The 19,636-nt window shown below is 39.3% G+C and overlaps 1 protein-coding gene across 1 annotated transcript in view; it reads left to right on the top strand.

Moving 5' to 3' along the window:
• The window catches only part of LOC126416074 (putative helicase MOV-10), a 341,495-nt gene that overhangs the window by 297,200 nt on the left and 24,659 nt on the right, over positions 1 to 19,636 (top strand). Inside the window, exon 16 of the mRNA XM_050083555.1 lies at positions 8,148 to 8,299. Within this exon, the coding sequence (XP_049939512.1) occupies positions 8,148 to 8,299 (152 nt within the window). The remainder of the gene's footprint in view (positions 1 to 8,147; positions 8,300 to 19,636) is intronic.

The following is a 19,636-nucleotide window of genomic DNA, read 5'->3' as shown; positions in this document are numbered from 1 at the left end:
TGATTGTGGTCTGTAATCTTCAAGAACCATAGGTAATACAAAGAAAATTGAACCCAGCAAAATTTATATAAATTGATTAACAAAAGAATTGAAAATTTGACAGTCTGCATCAAAACTGCCACTGAGGCTTAGCCTGGTGTTGCTATTCTGAAACAAAGAAAAAATATGTTAATCCACTGTTCGTCACTTTTTTTTTTTTTTTTTTTTTGTGCTACTCAAACACACCACCGTCATCACCAAACATTCCTCACACACCTTTTTTTTTTTTTTTTTTTTTTTTAAGGCCAGAGTTTGAGATCTCAATCATTGTATAAAACTGTAGAGAGGCTCTGTAAGAATTGGAAAGCTTGCTGTGAAATGGTAGTAATCGCCTAATGGTCAGTGCCCATATATTAAAAGTGCACATTGTAAAGAATGTGAGGTTCAGTGACCACATAAATATTGACATGTGGAAAACAGATGGCTGTTTGAGATTTGTTAGAAGAATAGCAAATGAAATCTAATTATTTCTTCAATGTCCGCCCCGATAGCTGCGTGGTTAGCATGACGGATTGTCGTCCTACGGGCCCGGGTTCGGTTCCCGGCTGGGTCAGGGATTTTCTCCACTCAGGGGCTGGGTGTTATTTTGTCTCCATCATCATTTCATCCCCATCCAGTGTGCAGGTTGCCCAGTGTGGTGTTGAATGTAACAAGACCTGCACCAAGGCGGCCGGACCTGACCCGTAAGGGGCCTCCCTGCCACTGATGCCAAACATTCATTTCCATTTCTTCGATGTTCTGCATTAAATTGGACCCCATACCAAGATAGCTCAGTATTATTAATAAGCTTTAAAAAGGCAAGAAGAACAGCACTGTGCCATCACGGACATCTTCATATGTGAGAGCTACAGAATGTGGAACACCCACAATGCCATGTGTTACAGAATTAGTTATTTGCATGTTCCAGAGGTCATAATTGTGACCTCTCGCTATGATACGGAAAGAATCATTTTTATTAGACTTTTAGAAATTATAGGATGGAGGAAATTGATATTGAGACCACTCTTGACATTGTCACGTATAAGTTATCTTCCATCATTTATCCAAGAAGCAGATATAATTATCTTTGCTGAAGAAGCAGGTACTATAATCGTGCTTAGTGTAGTAACGTCAACATTCGGAAATGTAATTTTTTTAAATTAATTGTTAGTTCTTTGAGAGAGAGAGAGAGAGAGAGAGAGAGAGAGAGAGAGAGAGAGAGAGAGAGAGAAGGGGGAGGGGAGGCATTGTAAATCACTGGAGGGGGGGGGGGGGCGGGAAGGGAAAGAAGCCAAGGCAATCATTTGGCACTGAGAAAGTGTGTAGTCTTTGCCTACAGTCCAAAGACTGGTTTGATGCAGCTCTCTGTACCTGTCTATCTTGTGAAAACCTCTTCATTTCTGAATAACTGTCCCAGTAAACATCCATTTGGACCTGTTTACTGTATTCATACCTAAGTCTCACTCTTATATTTCTTGTTTTTTGTCAGTCTGTATGTCATATCTTCCCTACTTCAGCTACCATCACTTATTGTGCTGCCCAAATAGCAAAACTCATCTACTTTTAGCATCTCAGTTCTTAATCTAATTCTTTTGGCATCATCTGATATAAATAGACTGAATTTCATTATTCATGTTTTACTCTTTTGATCTTCATCTTATATCCTCATTTCAAGATACTGCCCATACTGTTCACCTGCTCTTCAAAGTCGCTTGCCATTTCTGAGGAATTACAATGTCATTGGCAGACTTCAAAATTTTTATTTCTTCTCTCATATCATTAATTTCTTTTCCATATTTCTCCTTGGTTTCCTCTAATGCTTGCTTAATGTACAGATTGAACAACATCGGGTATAGGCTACAAGCTTCTCTCACTCAGTTCTCAACTACTGCTTCCCTCTCATGCCTTTTGATTCTTATAACTACACTCTGGTTTCTGTGTAAACTGTAAATAATCTGTCTCACCCTGTATTTTAACCCTACTACATTCACAGTTTCAGAGAGTGTATTCAAATCAACATAGAAGTTTTCTGTAAATCTACAGACGCTGTAAACATAAGTTTGCCTTTCTTCAACCTATCTTTTAAGATAAGGTGTATGGTCAGAATTGCCTTGCGTGTTCCTACATTTCTCTGGAACCCAATCTGATCTTCCTCAAAGTCAGCTTCTAGTAATTATTCCGTTCTTCTGTAAATAATTCGTCTCAGTATTTTTCAATCATATCTTACTAAAATGATGATTCTGTAGTATTTACACCCGTCAGTGCCTGTGTTCTTTGGAATTGAAATTATTATGTTCTTATTAAAGTCTAAGGATATCTCCCTCTCTCATATATCTGCTACATCAAGTGGAATAGTTTTGTCCCCTCACAAGGACATCAATAATTCTGAGTGAATGTCACCTACTTCAGGTGCCTTCATTCTACATGGGTCTTTCAGTCTTCTGTCAAATTCTTCTCGCAGTATCATATCACCCATCTCATCTTCGTCTGCTTCCTTCTTCTCTTTCTATAATATTACTTTCAAATTCATTTTCCTGATTTAGCCCCTATAAAGTATTTCAACCTTTTAACTTTCCGTCCTTTGCTTGGTACTGGCGTACCATCTGAATTGTTGATATGTATAGCTGCATCTCTTTTCTCCACATGTATCTGTAATTTGGCTGTAGGTGGCATCTATCTTTCCTCCTGTCTTGCGTGTTTCTAACACCATGTTTTGTCCCCTAGCTATTTCTGAACTTTCTGTCTGTATCCCCATTTGCCTACTTCATTAACCATAGGAAAGCGCTGGCAGGTCGATAGAAACACAAACAGACACATACATACACACAAAATTCAAGCTTTCGCAACAAACTGTTGCCTCATCAGGAAAGAGGGAAGGAGAGGGAAAGACGAAAGGATGTGGGTTTTAAGGGAGAGGGTAAGGAGTCATTCCAATCCCGGGAGCGGAAAGACTTACCTTAGGGGGGAAAAAAGGACAGGTATACACTCGCACGCACACACACACACACACACACACACACACACACACACACACACACATACACACACACATATCCATCCGCACATACACAGACACAAGCAGACATTTGTAAAGGCAAAGAGTTTGGGTAGAGATGTCAGTCGAGGCGGAAGTACAGAGGCAAAGATGTTGTTGAAAGACAGGTGAGGTATGAGCGGCGGCAAATTGAAATTAGCGGAGATTGAGGCCTGGCGGATAATGAGAAGAGAGGATATACTGAAGGGCAAGTTCCCATCTCCGGAGTTCTGACAGGTTGGTGTTAGTGGGAAGTATCCAGATAACCCGGATGGTGTAACACTGTGCCAAGATGTGCTGGCCGTGCACCAAGGCATGTTTACCCACAGGATGATCCTCATTACCAACAAACACTGTCTGCCTGTGTCCATTCATGCGAATGGACAGTTTGTTGCTGGTCATTCCCACATAGAAAGCTTCACAGTGTAGGCAGGTCAGTTGGTAAACGTGGGTGCTTCCACACATGGCTCTGCCTTTGATCGTGTACACCTTCCGGGTTACAGGACTGGAGTAGGTGGTGGTGGGAGGGTGCATGGGACAGGTTTTACATCGGGGGCAGTTACAAGGGTAGGAGCCAGAGGGTAGGGAAGGTGGTTTGGGGATTTCATAGGGATGAACTAAGAGATTACGAAGGTGGAGTGGGAGGATTTCATGAAGGAACCTTCGTAACCTCTTAGTTCATCCCTATGAAATCCCCAAACCACCTTCCCTACCCTCTGGCTCCTACCCTTGTAACCGCCCCCGATGTAAAACCTGTCCCATGCACCCTCCCACCACCACCACCACCACCACCACCTACTCCAGTCCTGTAACCCGGAAGGTGTACACGATCAAAGGCAGAGCCACGTGTGAAAGCACCCACGTGATTTACCAACTGACCTGCCTACACTGTGAAGCTTTCTATGTGGGAATGACCAGCAACAAACTGTCGATTCGCATGAATGGACACAGGCAGACAGTGTTTGTTGGTAATGAGGATCACCCTGTGGCTAAACATGCCTTGGTGCACGGCCAGCACATCTTGGCACAGTGTTACACCATCCGGGTTATCTGGATACTTCCCACTAACACCAACCTGTCAGAACTCCGGAGATGGGAACTTGCTCTTCAGTATATCCTCTCTTCTAGTTATCCGCCAGGCCTCAATCTCCGCTAATTTCAATTTGCCGCCGCTCATACCTCACCTGTCTTTCAACAACATCTTTGCCTCTGTACTTCCGCCTCGACTGACATCTCTACCCAAACTCTTTGCCTTTACAAATGTCTGCTTGTGTCTGTGTGTGTGCGGATGGATATGTGTGTGTGTGCGTGCGAGTGTATACCTGTCCTTTTTTCCCCCTAAGGTAAGCCTTTCCGCTCCCGGGATTGGAATGACTCCTTACCCTCTCCCTTAAAACCCACATCCTTTTGTCTTTCCCTCTCCTTCCCTCTTTCCTGACGAGGCAACAGTTTGTTGCGAAAGCTAGAATTTTGTGTGTGTGTATGTTTGTGTTTGTTTGTGTGTCTATCGACGTGCCAGCGCTCTCATTTGGTAAGTCACATCATCTTCAGTTAAATTCGGTACAACTTGTGTTGTAGAAGGATTTTTAATAGGCATTGTGTTTTTACCTATCTGGTCCTCTGCTGCCTAAGCTTTTCTATGTTTTTCATATCTCAAAACAACCCATTCCTAAAGCTTCTACTGAAATTTTCAAAAACCTCTGTGTCTTTCAGTTTCTCAAAGTCCCCTCTCCTTAAATTCTTATCTTTTTGCAATTTTTTTCGGTTTAAACTTACAGTTCACAACCAAAAAAGTATGGGAAGAGTTTACATTTGCTCCTGGAAACATCTTACCATTTAAAATCTGATTTCAAAATTTGTTATACCATTATGTAGTCAATCTGAAACCTTTCAGTGTTCATAGATTGCACCCACATATTAAAACTTTAGTCATTATTCTTAAACCAAATGTTGATGACGATTAAAGTATTCTCTGTGCAGAACTTTATCAGATGGCTTTCTCTATAATATCTTTTCCCCCAGTCCACGTTCTACAATTTTTCACTCTCTCCCTTATCCTGCTATCAAAGTCCAGTCCCTAATCACAATTAAATTTCCATCTTCCTTAACTGTCTGTCATCATATGTTCTTTCATTTTCTTCATCTTCTGTGGAGCTAGTTGGTGGGTGCTGTCTCTCTGTCTGTGTTGGCTATGAAAATCCATTGACTGCAATGCTCATTTCTGTTTTCTTATTCATTATTGGATCTAGTACTGCATTACTCCTATTTGATTTTGTACCTCTGATACTATACTCACCTGACTGAAAGCGCTGTTTCTCCTGCCATTGAAATTCACAAATTTCCACTGTATTCAACTTTAGCCTGTTCATTTCCCTCTCAAGATTCCCTAACGTATTTATCCAATGAAAGGTTCTATTATTCCAGAGTGCCAGTTTTGCTTTTCCTGGTAACATCCCTGAGTAGTCCATGCCCGGAGATCCGAACGTGGGACTATTTTACCACCAATATATTTTATCCAAGAGGATGCTATCATCATTAAGTCATACAGTAGAATCGCTTGCCCCTGGGAAAATAAAATAAGAAGGCTGTAGTTTCCCCTTGCTTTCACTTGTTTGCACTATCAGCATATCAAGGCAGTGTAGTCTAATGTTACCAGGCCAGATTAGTCAATAATCCAGGCTGTTCCTTTGGAGCTACTGTAAAAGCTGCTGCCCCTCTTCATTGATCTCAGGTCAATAAGATCACAAATACAATCCATGGAACATTCAAATAACTTGCTTAAAGTAGTTTAATCCAAGCTTGTCTTCTAGTTCTAGTCACCTCATCATTGATGGTATAGGCGTGGTCTACCTTCTTTCCTTCATCTTCAGTGAAATTTATTTAACAGTATATTCACAGATTACTGTGTACATGTATTACCCACATTCCCAAAACAAATGATTGCGTAGATTTAACATGCGATGAATATTTCAGTTTTGTTCATATTTGAAAATGCCTTTCTATCACTACACAGCAACTTTTGCATGTCATGTAGGCATACTTTGAAAGTATTAGTTTTGCATGGCATGTAGGCATACTTTGAAAGTATTACATAACAACAACAGCTGAGTAATTTGAGAGAAAGATCAATGGCTTTTATTTTTATTAAGTTATTTATTTTTATTTAGTTATTTATTTTGTTATTTACTTTTAGTTATTTATTTATTTTCAAAGTAGCTGTTTTTCTGCTTAGATGGATAATGATAAAGTAATCTGGAAGTAATTACTGGTATCAGTAGATTAGCAGCTGTTAGTGCTGCCACCGTTTACGGGTTTAATGAGACTAAATACCTTATATATCCACTTAATGCATGTGGAGATCTGTGGAACAAGCTTCTTTGTGTGCTCGTTGAAGAAGTCTCCCACCAGCTCCTTCCCCTTTTAAGAACTTCTTTCTACACTTGTTCATCATTTTAAAATTTAATTCCACTCATTCAGGGAAGTGGTTTAAAAGATCCCAACCAAATGCATCCATGAGCGCCTTGGTGGGCAAGGCTGTGTGAAGGCAGGCAAAGTGCAACAAGCACTCTCTCTCATAATCATGCTCCTTTTTAGTTGTTTTGGGCTCTCAGTATCATTGTGCATTGATGGTCTCCCTCTGAGACAGAACTTTGACCAAAATTATCCCTTTTCACTCCCTAAAAACCGATACCATGTTTTTGCTCAAAATTGTGGTTTTGAATTTTTTTGGCAGATTGAGAATTACTATGATGACATTGTTACAACTGTCTTGCCTCAGGCATGTAATGAGCTACTCACATTTCGTCTCCAGTCACACAGAGCTCAGAAAATCCTCACATTTTAGTTCCAGTCACTCAATAAACTCGCAAGTGCTATTGACCCAACTTTTCTTGTGCTGATCTGTCAGCTGTTACGGGACCAATCTTGCACACCATTTCCAATATCCTAGTGTTTTTGTGAGTATCTTGTATGAGAGAGTTCTGGAAACATCACAAAAATTTCATCCACTGTTAATCGGCAGTCTTCACAAACGGTTTCCTCGAATTTTTGCATCAACACATCAATCAGAATGGAAGATCTTTCACTCCTCTTTTTGTTATGTACATTAATTTTGCCTCCACTAAACTCTCTTCAAAATTTAAACACTCTCATTTTGTTCATAACACTTTCATCCTAAACTATTTTGATCCATCAGAAGATTTCAGTAGGTAGTATTCCTTCCGAGAGTGGAAAGCAGATCATAGCAGGTAGCTGACACTTGGTGGGATTTCTTACCAACAGCTTTCACACAACCAGCCACTACAACATGAGTTTATGTGCCACCATGTTCCTGTGATGCTCACTCTGGTCAGGGATCCCTCCCTCTACCACACAGTGTTGCCAACTCTCCCTCAAAAAAAAAAAAAAAAAAAAAAACCCGGAGGAAGGCAATGGCAAACCTCCTCCACTAGGACCTTGCCTAGTAAGGCAGTGCGGGTCTCCCGCGTCGCTCCCCTACGCTCTGTAAAGTAGTATGGGACTCATCATCATCATTTTTAACATCTGTGAAGACCCTCCTTAATAAGGAGACTTGGGGAACCCACGAAATGGACAAACAAATTAATCTGCTCAATGAGAGTACCATTACAGTAAAATCACAATGGAACTAACTTTCTGAATGAATTGTTCCATTTCTATTATTTTTGTTTCTGTAATAAGAAGAGAAACTCTGCCACATTTGTGCACATTAATTAATCAATCAATTCACTACAAATGATTCAGTACAGTGTTTGAGAACAATTTTAACCTCACTTTGTTTACACTGTCTGAAATATGAGTACAACATGAACCTAATAAGTTGAAAAGTCAGTGATATTCTTAATGAGTGACACTTTCTCTGATGTGCTTTAGAAAAGAAATTTACTTATGCAGAATGAAATATGACAGTGATAGGTGAATATGTCTTTTTGAAATTAATATTAATATAGTAATATTGATAAAATTATACTAGTCATTACCACCATACTAATGATTTTAAAATGTATGCTTTAGAGTGAATTAGTTTGTGATAGTGTGCATTGACTGACATTTGTCTGTTACAAATGCTTCATTTCAGGAGTCTCGATGTTGGAGAGGCTTATGAAGACATGTGAGCTATATCAGGAACCTTATGATCCTATTTACATCACACAGTTGGTTTATAATTACAGATCACATCCAGATATTCTTCATCTTCCTAATGTGTTGTTTTATGGTGGTAACCTGCAGGTAATTCATAGAATAAATGCAAAAACTTTTTAAATTTTTAGTCTTTGTAATTGTGTGATAATATTTGTGCTGATGTTTTTTACAAATGCATTTTAGTTATGCATCCACAATATATATACAATTTTACAATGATTATACATAATCATTGTAAAATTGGAAGTTTTAATTAATTCTAGAGTTGTCCGAAAAGAAGATTCTCCCAAAATACAAACTTCAGTAAAAGACCATATTTTAGCTACATGAAAATACAGCAAACTCCTGATTATCGTGATTGATTGCAGACCCGAAACTACACTGATTACCAAAAAACATGCATACTCAGAAGTTGTCAGTTGTGTCAAGTTGAGATGCTGAAGTTCATATAAGCACATACTTCTAGGAGAGTCCAATTTCATAAACCTTGTAAATCTGTTCCAGGAGGAAATTGCTATCTTCAGTATATCTGAAGAATTCATTGCAAAAAGCATCAACTGCATGTTTGTTACTACAAAGTTTCTTGTCCTGAACAGCAGGTTTTCAAATTCTGTAGTGATGTTTAAATCATTTTGGGCACTCTGATGTAGCATAAAATTTTCCTTAAATCTTTATACTTTTATGCAGCCAATCTCTTGTGGCATTGGATCTGATACAGGAGCTACTCTCTTCTACTGTGGGAGTTCCCTAGCTTGCTCACTGCATCGATGATCGATGATTACTCATCTCATTGCCGATTGTGGAACATTATTATTATTATTATTATTATTATTATTATTATTTGATAATTGGTTCAGTGGAGTCCATGAAGCACAATGGACTGAAATGTCACTATTGGTTTACTGCGATCTTCGTTGAAAGTTATTATAGAATTGTAACAACAAAATTGTGCTAAAATTTTTGAGTAATCTTCAACTTTCAAGAATGCATCATTGTTGTGTACAACATTTCCTACTCTCAAATGACCGTTCAGCATTCTTCCACGATGCAGCTGTTATATTCAGTACACTATTCATTTGCCATTCAACAACTTCTTTCAACTGAGTGTTCATGTCCAACCACATCTGTAGACTCCACTGTTACATTGGTATGCACTCAAAAATTAGCAACTGTGAAACTCATTTTTAATTCTGGATGTGCTCACCCAGGCATTGTCACACCTCAAAAAAGTTGTACTCATTCTTGTATTGATAGAGATGCAGAAATGGTGACATCACAGCTGGAACGAAGAGTGTCTCATCTAGTTTCAGGCAAGTTTATGTTTAGAGCCACTTGGGCTGTGACGGCACAGCTTGGCTGTCAGCTTTTGTTGCAAAATTGAACAGCTTTTCTCTATTGTACTAGAAATCTCTCATTGAATGATATCTCTCATTGTATGTATATGTCTGTCTCATAATCATGAGAAAGTTTTAGCACAGATTTACCCATTTGTAACTTTTTTCTTCTATAGGGCCAGCAGCGTAATATAGGTCTTGATAATGACGTGATTTGTTAGATTAGATACGTCAAATAGCTGCTTATATTAAGTAATCTTTATTTACAACAGTCTGTTTAGGATTAATTGCTATCTTCAAGTGCGTCTAGATTGATTTGACATCCATATTGCATCATTAGTAGACTGTTTTGTAACTGTCCTGCTTTATCAGGATCATAATTGGTGTCCAAATGTTGAAATTGAATGTTAGTTACAACATGACAGCAGTTCGATAGTTCCACTCTTATGACACTATATATTTACAAAGATTGCCTACAGTGCACAGGAAATTACTGATTTTTACCTCTAGGCAAATGGTTATGCATATATGTAAACAAGAAATTGACCATGGACTTGTTGTGAGGGTAGAGCCTAATCAAGAAATTAAATATGAGGACAAGCTTCCAGGGAAGAGAGCCAGAAACACCACCCCCTCCAGTACTCTTTAGAGTGCAGCACTGCACACCTATACACAAGTGCCACTGAGTGAAGCACTCCTTTAGGAAAAGGGCAGAAACAGGGTGTACAGTATACCTCGTCTCAGCTGCTGATGATGCTTTGCTGTCAGTATCTATAAAACAACCTTCTTCGATGATTTTGCTATTTTTCTAGCTGTCTGTCAATTCATAACCTGCTGTTCCATTCACCGACAATAAGGCCAATTCTTTGTTCGAATTCTTGCCAACTGTTATTAGTTTTTATTACAATTTCTGTTTTTCTGTCCGTATAATTATATTTCTTCTGGCAGTCATCAAATACTTTGTCGTAATACATGACCTTTCTTGTTTTATAGTATTACAATAGTAAAATCAAATTTTATAGCTACAAAAGCAGACTGACTTCATTGACCATGAGTTTAGTTATTAGCTCCAAAAGCATCAGCCATTATTTCTTTCAGTTGGAGAGCTAGATATTAGACATTTTACTACTACAATTATTATTCTTTGCAAGATTCCAGATGAATTCTAGAGGATTTAGGCCAAGATAGTTTGGGAGCAATAGGAGGGTAACAATTCTCCTGCAAAATTTCCTGGTTAGAATAAAGAGGAGAAACTTGGTGCTCCTTAATTAAGGCCTAAAGCTTGCCTTTCATTGTGTGTACTTTGCCCCCCCCCCCTCCCCTCCCCCTCTACATCGTACTCCAAAGTTATCCTGTGATAATAGTAGAGGATATGTTCGCATAAATAAGGCTGCATTCCGAACATGGTGATGTCGTCTGGCACTGTCGTTTGACAATATCTTTGCACATTGTCACTTTGCGACATTTATCCTCCGTAAAGATGTAAGAGTCCATATTTGCTCTAAATAAACCACTACTTCCTCCAGAAAAGTTTCAGCTTGTGCAGGTTGTTCATATCTAAACCACTGGCCACTTGAATTTTGATATTCCATTTTTTCCTTAAAAAATCTTTTGTAATATAAAGTGAAACCCCGCTTTTACACTTTTCAAAGGATTTTAAAAAATGGTGTAAAATACTGGAAAACATAAAATGTGGGAAATAATGTTTTAAGCTGTAAAAGTTGCGTACAGATACCACCTGGAACTTTATGTATGATATATACACATAACAGGCATCAAAAGACTTGTCACGGACTTGTTTATTATCTAATAAAAACTACTGATGTCACTGGAACTGATAACTGTCTGGGAAGTAGGAACATTTGACTCAATTTAATATGTCATAATCAATGTTTTTGAAAGCCTGCAGCTGTCATTCCTTATTTAAATAATGAAATATAGGACTAGTTACTTATTTTTTCAGACTTAGCACTAAGTGTTTCGAGAATTTTTTTCTAATTGTAAGGTACAAATATGTACAGTCTTAGACATAAAAACTGACCGCCGGTCAGCCGCCACAGAGACTAAGTCCGAGTCGTTCACTTTTGGTGGCCAATAAAACTGACCGCCCCTGACAACTCTAAGTCCAGCAAGCTGCACAATCTGGCAACACTGTAAGATGCGGAAGTGCTTTTGGGAAAAATATGCCAGAAAAAGATATTCTTGGTTCAACAAAGATCGTTCTGGCATGAATGAATTTCCACATTTAGGAAGTCTCGACTACTGATATGTGATAGATTACCATTTTACCATCATGCGACATTTGCATTCAACAAGCAAAGTTTAGAAGTCTGGCGTAGGAGTACTGCATGCTCTAATTCGAAACAACAAAAATCAATGGAGTGACTATTATTGAACTTCATCAGGTCGCTCACTGAGCATTCCTATGGAGTACTGTTACTGGTAACTTATGATACCTTTATCTTACTGGTAACGTGTTATACCTTTATCGTTAACTTCCTAAGAAGAAATGAAAGGCTGAGCCCCACCAAAAGACGTAAACTCGAGCAAAGAGTAGTGTGAACATAATATTTTACATCTGATAGCTCCAAAAGTGTGTTTTGGGTAAGAATTCTGCCCCAAGGGGTGTGTGCAACACAACTGGAATTTGTTGCCAACAACTGAGACACCTTTCGGTTGTAGTGTAAGAAAATCGAGCAACTAAACTACATCACCTATGCTACTTCATGATAACGCACTCTGTTGATTTGAGAAACAAAACTATCCAGGAGATTGATAGGAAAGTCGTCTCTCAGGCACTTGTATTGATAAGGAAGTCCTCTCTCAAGCACTTGTCCAACTCGTCATATATTCGTAAAATTTTACCTTTCCCGCTCTTGATCGATCAACCATCAAGGCAATTCATTTCGAGACGAAAATACTCTTAAAACTACAATGGTTTAATGACATCGTTAGAACCAGTAGGTTTTTACTGGCGTAGAATTTGTAAACAACTTTAGCATTGTCAGATCGTTTTAGATATCATGAAAGAAAATTCTGCTGCTGGTTAATTTCTCTTTGATGATTACTGTTGCGTTTAGTAAACTAATGGAAAATGCAATTAAAATATTCACTGTACTAATGCAAATTAAATTCATCTCACTACAGAAATATCACTATGACAGTCTATCGTAATAAAGCAATAAATGTCAGTAAGACCTTTGAGCATATTTTAACACGAATTAGGAGAATATTACCGATTTTTGACTTTGAAAAGATCTGTATTTACTTCATTTCCTGTATCATTCGCAAGTATTATGGAAATGTGGCACTTCATAGATAAAATTATGTATTCACAACAACAAAAAATATGTCGGCAGAAAACAAAAGTGCCATTATGAATTTGGCAGTACCGTAAGGTTTTCGCACTGACACCAATGGTTACTGAAAGTAGCAAGACGAATTTTGCTTGAGCATTGTCTTAAGATTCCCTTATTGAGTTTGTATCTGCCTGCTTGTAGCTGTGCTACAAAAGAATTAAAAATCTGGCTTTCAGGGTCTCGAAAGGCGAACAAAAGCAGCTTGCACCTGGTAGCCAAGCATATTACCTGGGAACTGTTTTTTTCCTAAAGTGGGAAGACATCCTTTTGTGGTTGAATTGTTGGCAAATGTCAGTCAGACGTATGTCGTTGGTCTAAGCGTCTCGGTGTGTTGAATTTGTACCAATGATTTTTCTACAGGTTTTTTCTGTCCCAAATAGAGAGTTGAAGTCTCCCATTAGTATTTTTACGTCATCTTGGTGAATTTTGCTCATACTATTTTCGAGTGTGTTCCAGAATTTTTCGACATTTTCAGTGTTTTTCTTATTTTCGAAGTTGGTGGGGGCATGTGCATTGGTAAGTGTATATTTTTTACTGGGGCTCTGAATGAGCATAGTCATAAGTCGATTATTGATGGGCCGGCTGTGGTGGCCGAACGGTTCTAGGTGCTTCAGTCCGGAACCGCGCGACTGCTACGGTCGCAGTTTCGAATCCTGCCTCGGGCATGGATGTGTGTGATGGCCTTAGGTTAGTTCTAGGCGACTGATGACCTCAGATGTTAAGTCCAATAGTGCTCAGAACCATATAAAAGTGTAATTGCTAGAATGCTCAACTTACGTAATAACACCTCTTTCTGGATTGGATACGACTCGGAAAGCGACATTAATTTCACGTTTCCATCCATCTCCCGACGTCTTAATGAATGAAGTCAGAAGTTCACGCACGGTTGTGTTGCCTGCCGCAAGGATTCTGTGAAGTGCTGTGGCAGCTGGCAGTCATTGCTGAATACAGACATGAGCAAATATCCTCAATGTTCTAGAGGAACTCGTCTTTGTTGCATTTTTTCCATACCATAATTAGTACAATAACATAAGGCTAGTTCTGCTGAAGAACTTGATGCCCCCAAGTCCTTAAATAAGAATTTCCTAGCTGGAGTAATGCGTGAAAGGAAACAGACTGTTGGACAAAAGAATGGACAGCTCCCTGCTTTTTGCATTTCCGATGGCGCCTACGATAAGAATCTGGTGTCATATTATGCTTCAGAATCTTAAACTGTTTATTTTTTTACTTCATACTAAAACAAAAGTTATGAAATGAGAAGAGGAAATGACTTATATGCTTTTCAGGAACTTTAGTTTTTCGTGTATATTTTCTCACTTCATACTAAAACAAGGGCGTTAATATGAGAAGAGGAAATGAAATATATGCTTCCAAGACATAATATTTCCTTGTGTGCTACTACTGCATACATGGAAGCCCTGCAGTTAATTTTTGTATGTTGGATAAATTTTGATATCACCTCACATTCCTTTGTGAGAAGGTTTCTAATTTCTTGGGATTCAAATGGAGTGGACATTTCATCACTGGTTAATATTCTGGTGACTAATGACATGATACCAATTGCAATTGCTCCATGGCACCTGTGAGTAGAGTCTCACGTTGGTTACTATAAGAACTCGCAGGCAGTGATATCCGCTCACTGCAGTCAGAGCCAAGGTGATTTCTTTCTGTTTATGACGAAGCGTCTGCTGCAGTGTCCACACTCAGCTAATATAAACAAATCGCGGCGGCATTGGGCGTTGCTAATCACTCCACTTGTCACGAGCCTCGACAACAAGAGCGCACTGTCTCTGCTAACAATACTATGGAGTTAATACATCTTACTTAACATAATATGCAGGACGTGGGTTGGGTAAAAATTCAGTTTGTAACTTCCCATCGCATTAAAATACTTTACAGTCATATTTGATGCAATATTTATTGTTGGTTGTCTCTCTAATGTTAATAATATTGATTCAGATTGTGCGTGAACTTGAAAACACACACGCACACGCACGCAAACAGTCATTGATTTCAGTGAGGTTGACAACTAATGTGTGTTGAACAACACACGCACCAGTCAATTCCTCAGTTGGCGTCGAATAGATGAGATTTTTCAATTACCTTGCATTGCAAGAATTGTATGGAGGAGACTGAAAGTAAATGGACTTGTATGCTAAAGAGCTGCGACAAAGCAAAGCTTGACCGATTATCAGATAATTGTCCACATGGGTTTTGTGGACGAGTATACTTTTAGTAGCCAACCCACCCACGATCATTACGTAAGATTTCTCGAAGGCATAGGGGAATTGATTTCATTAAGTCATCGACAGTGTAGCGTGATGGTTTACTTCCCACCATACGTTTTCTATATTCGTCCAAAGGTCGCTTGCATTAGTAGGTCCACATGGCAATGACCTTGTTACCTCTGCCCACGTTTTCTCTCTCTGGTTGATGTTCGGTGATCGTGGAACAAACGGCAACAGCTTTATCCTCTCTTGGCCCTGAAACCAATCTCGCACTGCTCTGCTATGATGGATGGGGCTCTGCTCCTGTAAATAAACTGTTATCTCGTTAGTTCATATATTTATATTTAAATAACGTATTTGTAATAAGCACATTGGATTACTATTTTCCACAGTGTTTAAGAATTCAGGCCCTGTCGTAGATAAGATATCTAGATTCAACAGTCCGATTAAGAATGTGGTTTACCCAGTCTATCGTAAGATTAGAGTCGTAGTCGGATATCCACATTAAGACTGACCGGCAGAATCCGATTAGAACAATCTGGTATCGAAATGAAATTACAAAAGAATAGCTGTGAGCACTATGGGACTTAACTTCTGAGGTCATCAGTCCCCTAAAACTTAGAACTACTTACACCTAACTAACCTAAAGACATCACATACATCCGTGCCCAAGGCAGGATTCGAACCTGCGACCATAGTGGTCGCGCGGTTCCAGACTGTAGCACCTAGAACTGCTCGGCCACCCTGAAATGAAATTACAGAAATCGGATAATTGTATTGCAACAATGCTGCGCACATAAATTCCTATGATGGAGTAACAGGTAGCAACTGTCTAAGAAAAAGTGAGAAATATGTCTACTAGCAGCAATGTAACGTAATAATAACCCATATTTATGTGATGGAAATACTGAATCGAACAATACACATTTATTTCAGTGATGGGAAGACACACCATATCGGATTTGCTGATGACATAATGACAATAATAATAATAATAATAATAATAATAATAATAATAATAATAATAATAATCCCGTGTGACGGATAGGGGAAACCCTCCCCCATATGGGTGGTAACGAGGAAATCATATACTTGGGGTGAACCAAATACTAACACAATCCCGAACGGCTACTCAATCCGTTGAACCCAAAATCCAGACACATCAGAGTGAAAATCACCGCTACTCTGGTCACCGTCTGTTACCTCAATGAGCTTGGCTGAAAATATTTGCTTCCGGTCCTGGTACCACCCAAGCCAAACCAGTGAAACACAAGCAAACATGAACTATGCAAGTAAAGTCAACTTTACCCCAGGTGGTACACAACCCGGCTGTCGACAAGCGGCAGTTGGATTTTCGGATTCTGGGGAGTCCAGGTTAGCATGGCAGAGAATACCGAAGATCTCTGGTAAATTTCCCTACAAGCAGAAAACATGAATTTGAAAACTAAACATCGATACATTGATCCAAACTCGAAAACTAAATAATCTCACAAAAGAAATCGACTGACAAATAATTCTGATCCTTGCTCTTCAAGAACCATGACTAATTGACTATGAAACCTTGCATTACGGAAACCATTGCATCTTCAAGATCGAAATACAACAAAAGGTAGCGAAAGGCATACCAATCTTCGGCATTGCATTTCTCGAACACAGATCTATCATCAACTCTGTCAAAGAAATCACACCCATCAATAATCAAAAGGTTCAAATGGCTCTGAGCACTATGGGACTTAACAGCGGAGGTCATCAGTCCCCTAGAACTTAGAACTACTTAAATCTAACTAAGCTAAGGACATCACACACATCTATGCCCGAGGCAGGATTCGAAACTGCGACCGTAGCAGTCCCGCGGTTCCGGACTGAAGCGCCTAGAACCGTTCGGCCACCACAGCCGGCCCATCAATAATCGACTTATGACTATGCTCATTCAGAGCCCCAGTAAAAAATATACACTTACCAATGCACATGCCCCCACCAATATCGAAAATAAGAAAAACACCGAAAATGTCGAAAAATTCTGGAACACACTCGAAAATAGTATGAGCAAAATTCACCAAGATGACGTAAAAATACTAATGAGAGACTTCAACTCTCTATTTGGGACAGAAAAAACCTGTAGAAAAATCATTGGTACAAATTCAACACACCGAGACGCTTAGACCAACGACACACGTCTGACTGACATTTGCCAACAATTCAACCACAAAAGGATGTCTTCCCACTTTAGGAAAAAAACAGTTCCCAGGTAATATGCTTGGCTACCAGGTGCAAGCTGCTTTTGTTCGCCTTTCGAGACTCGCTGAAAGCCAGATTTTTAATTCTTTTGTAGCACAGCTACAAGCAGGCAGATACAAACTCAATAAGGGAATCTTAAGACAACGCTCAAGCAAGATTCGTCTTGCTACTTTCAGTAACCCTTAGTGTCAGTGCGAAAACCTTACGGTACTGCCAAATTCATAATGCCACTTTCGTTTTCTGCCGACATATTTTTTGTTGATGTGAATACATAATTTTATCTATGAAGTGCCACATTTCCATAATACTTGCGAATGATACAGGAAATGAAGTAAATACAGATCTTTTCAAAGTCAAAAATCGGTAATATTCTTCTAATTCGTGTTAAAATATGCTCAAAGGTCTTACAGACATTTAATGCTTTATTACGATAGACTGTCGTCGTGATGTTTCTGTAGTAAGATGAATTTAATTTGTATTAGTACAGTGAATATTTTAATTGCATTTTCCATTAGTTTACTAAACGCAACAGTAATGTGGTAAAAAAAAAATGTAGTTGGAAGTGAACAGCCGACTATAAGTTTAGAATGTACGACGATTACCACTAGACCACGGGCTAACTCACTCCGAGAACATTTCGGAAGTAGACAACACTTCCTCCTAACACTTCCGCATCTTACAGTGTTGCCAGATTGTGCAGCTTGCCGGACTTAGAGTTGTCAGGGGTGGTCAGTTTCATTGGCCACCTTAAGTGAACGACTCGGACTTAGTCCCTGTGGCGGCCAGCCGGCGATCAGTTTTTATGTCTAAGACTGTACATAAGCATTTTGTGTGGTGTTGGAATGTGTGTAATTCTGAGTCTCTTGCACTGTAGTCATCTTTTTGAGGTTATCAGGTACTCTGCCTCATCAGTTATGTGAAAAAAATACATATGTAAATACTGCACTTGACAACGAGAATAAATTCTCGTAACACATTTTGCTCAGCATGAATAAAATACGTAACCAGCACTGTGTTTACGCTAAAAACATTTGAGAAACTCAAAGTGAAAGACGGGGTCAACTGGCGCTCCAAGTGGCCATACGCCGAAGCACACTAAATATTGATCGACAAAGGTGTCATGGTGATCACAACAATCACGAAACTACATTTACGCAATAGAGAAAGTTTGGAAATGGTTGTGATTGGTCACTGTGTCTTCATTCGAACAAACCTAGTTAGTCCCATCAGCTATCACGCCAAGTAGAGCTTGGCAGCGGCAGGAGATACATCTACATCTACATATATACTCCGGCAGCCAGCAAGCGGTGTGTGGTGGAGGGCACTATTCGCGCCAAAGTCATATTTTCCTCCCCTCTGTTCCACTTGCGGATCGCATGAGGGTAAAACAACTGTCTGAATGCCTCAGTATGAGCTCTAATTTCTCTTACCTATGAATGGTGATCATTGTCCGATTTGAAAGTTGGTGGTAATAATATATGCTCTACATCCTCGGTGATGATCGAATTTTGGAATTTAGTGAGCAGCCCCTTCCATTTAGTGTGCCGTCTGTCTGCAATTGTGTCCCACGTCAAACTTTCTATGAGATTTGTAATGCTTTCGCGATGGCTAAATGTACCAGTCACGAATCTTGCTGCTCTTTGGACCGTCTCAATCTCTTGAATCAGACCCAACTGGTAAGGGTCCCATACAGACGAACAATATTCTAAGACTGGACGAACTAATGTATTGTACGCTGTTTCCTTCATTGAAGGACTGCATCACTTCAGGATTCTACCAATAAACCATAATCTAGAGTTTGCCTTACCTGTTATTTTTGTAATCTGATCATTCCATTTGAGATAATTTCGAATAGTCACACCCAGATACTTGATGGATGTTACCGCTTCCAAGGTCTGGGCATTTATTTTGTACTCGTACATTAATGGGGATTTTCGCCTTGTTATACGCAATAGGTTACACTTGGTAATATTGAGAAATAACTGCCAGTCATTACACCACACATTTATTTTCTGCAAAGCCTCATTGATTTGTTCGCAAGTTTCATGTGATACTACTTTCCTGTAGACTACAGCATCATCGGTAAACAGCCTAATGCCACTGTCAATACCATCAACCAGATCATTTATGTGAATCATAAAAAGCAGTGGACCTATTATGCTGCCCTGGGGCACACCTGAAGTAACGCTTGTTTCTGTTGAAGTCACCCCATTCAGGATGACATACTGCTCCCTGTCTGTTAGAAAACTTTCTATCCAACCACAC

The sequence above is a fragment of the Schistocerca serialis genome, chromosome 8 (genome assembly GCF_023864345.2).
Source record: "Schistocerca serialis cubense isolate TAMUIC-IGC-003099 chromosome 8, iqSchSeri2.2, whole genome shotgun sequence".
NCBI lineage: Eukaryota > Metazoa > Arthropoda > Insecta > Orthoptera > Acrididae > Schistocerca > Schistocerca serialis.
Note: the sequence above shows the minus strand (reverse complement) of the source record. Positions and strands in the feature narration are given on the sequence as shown.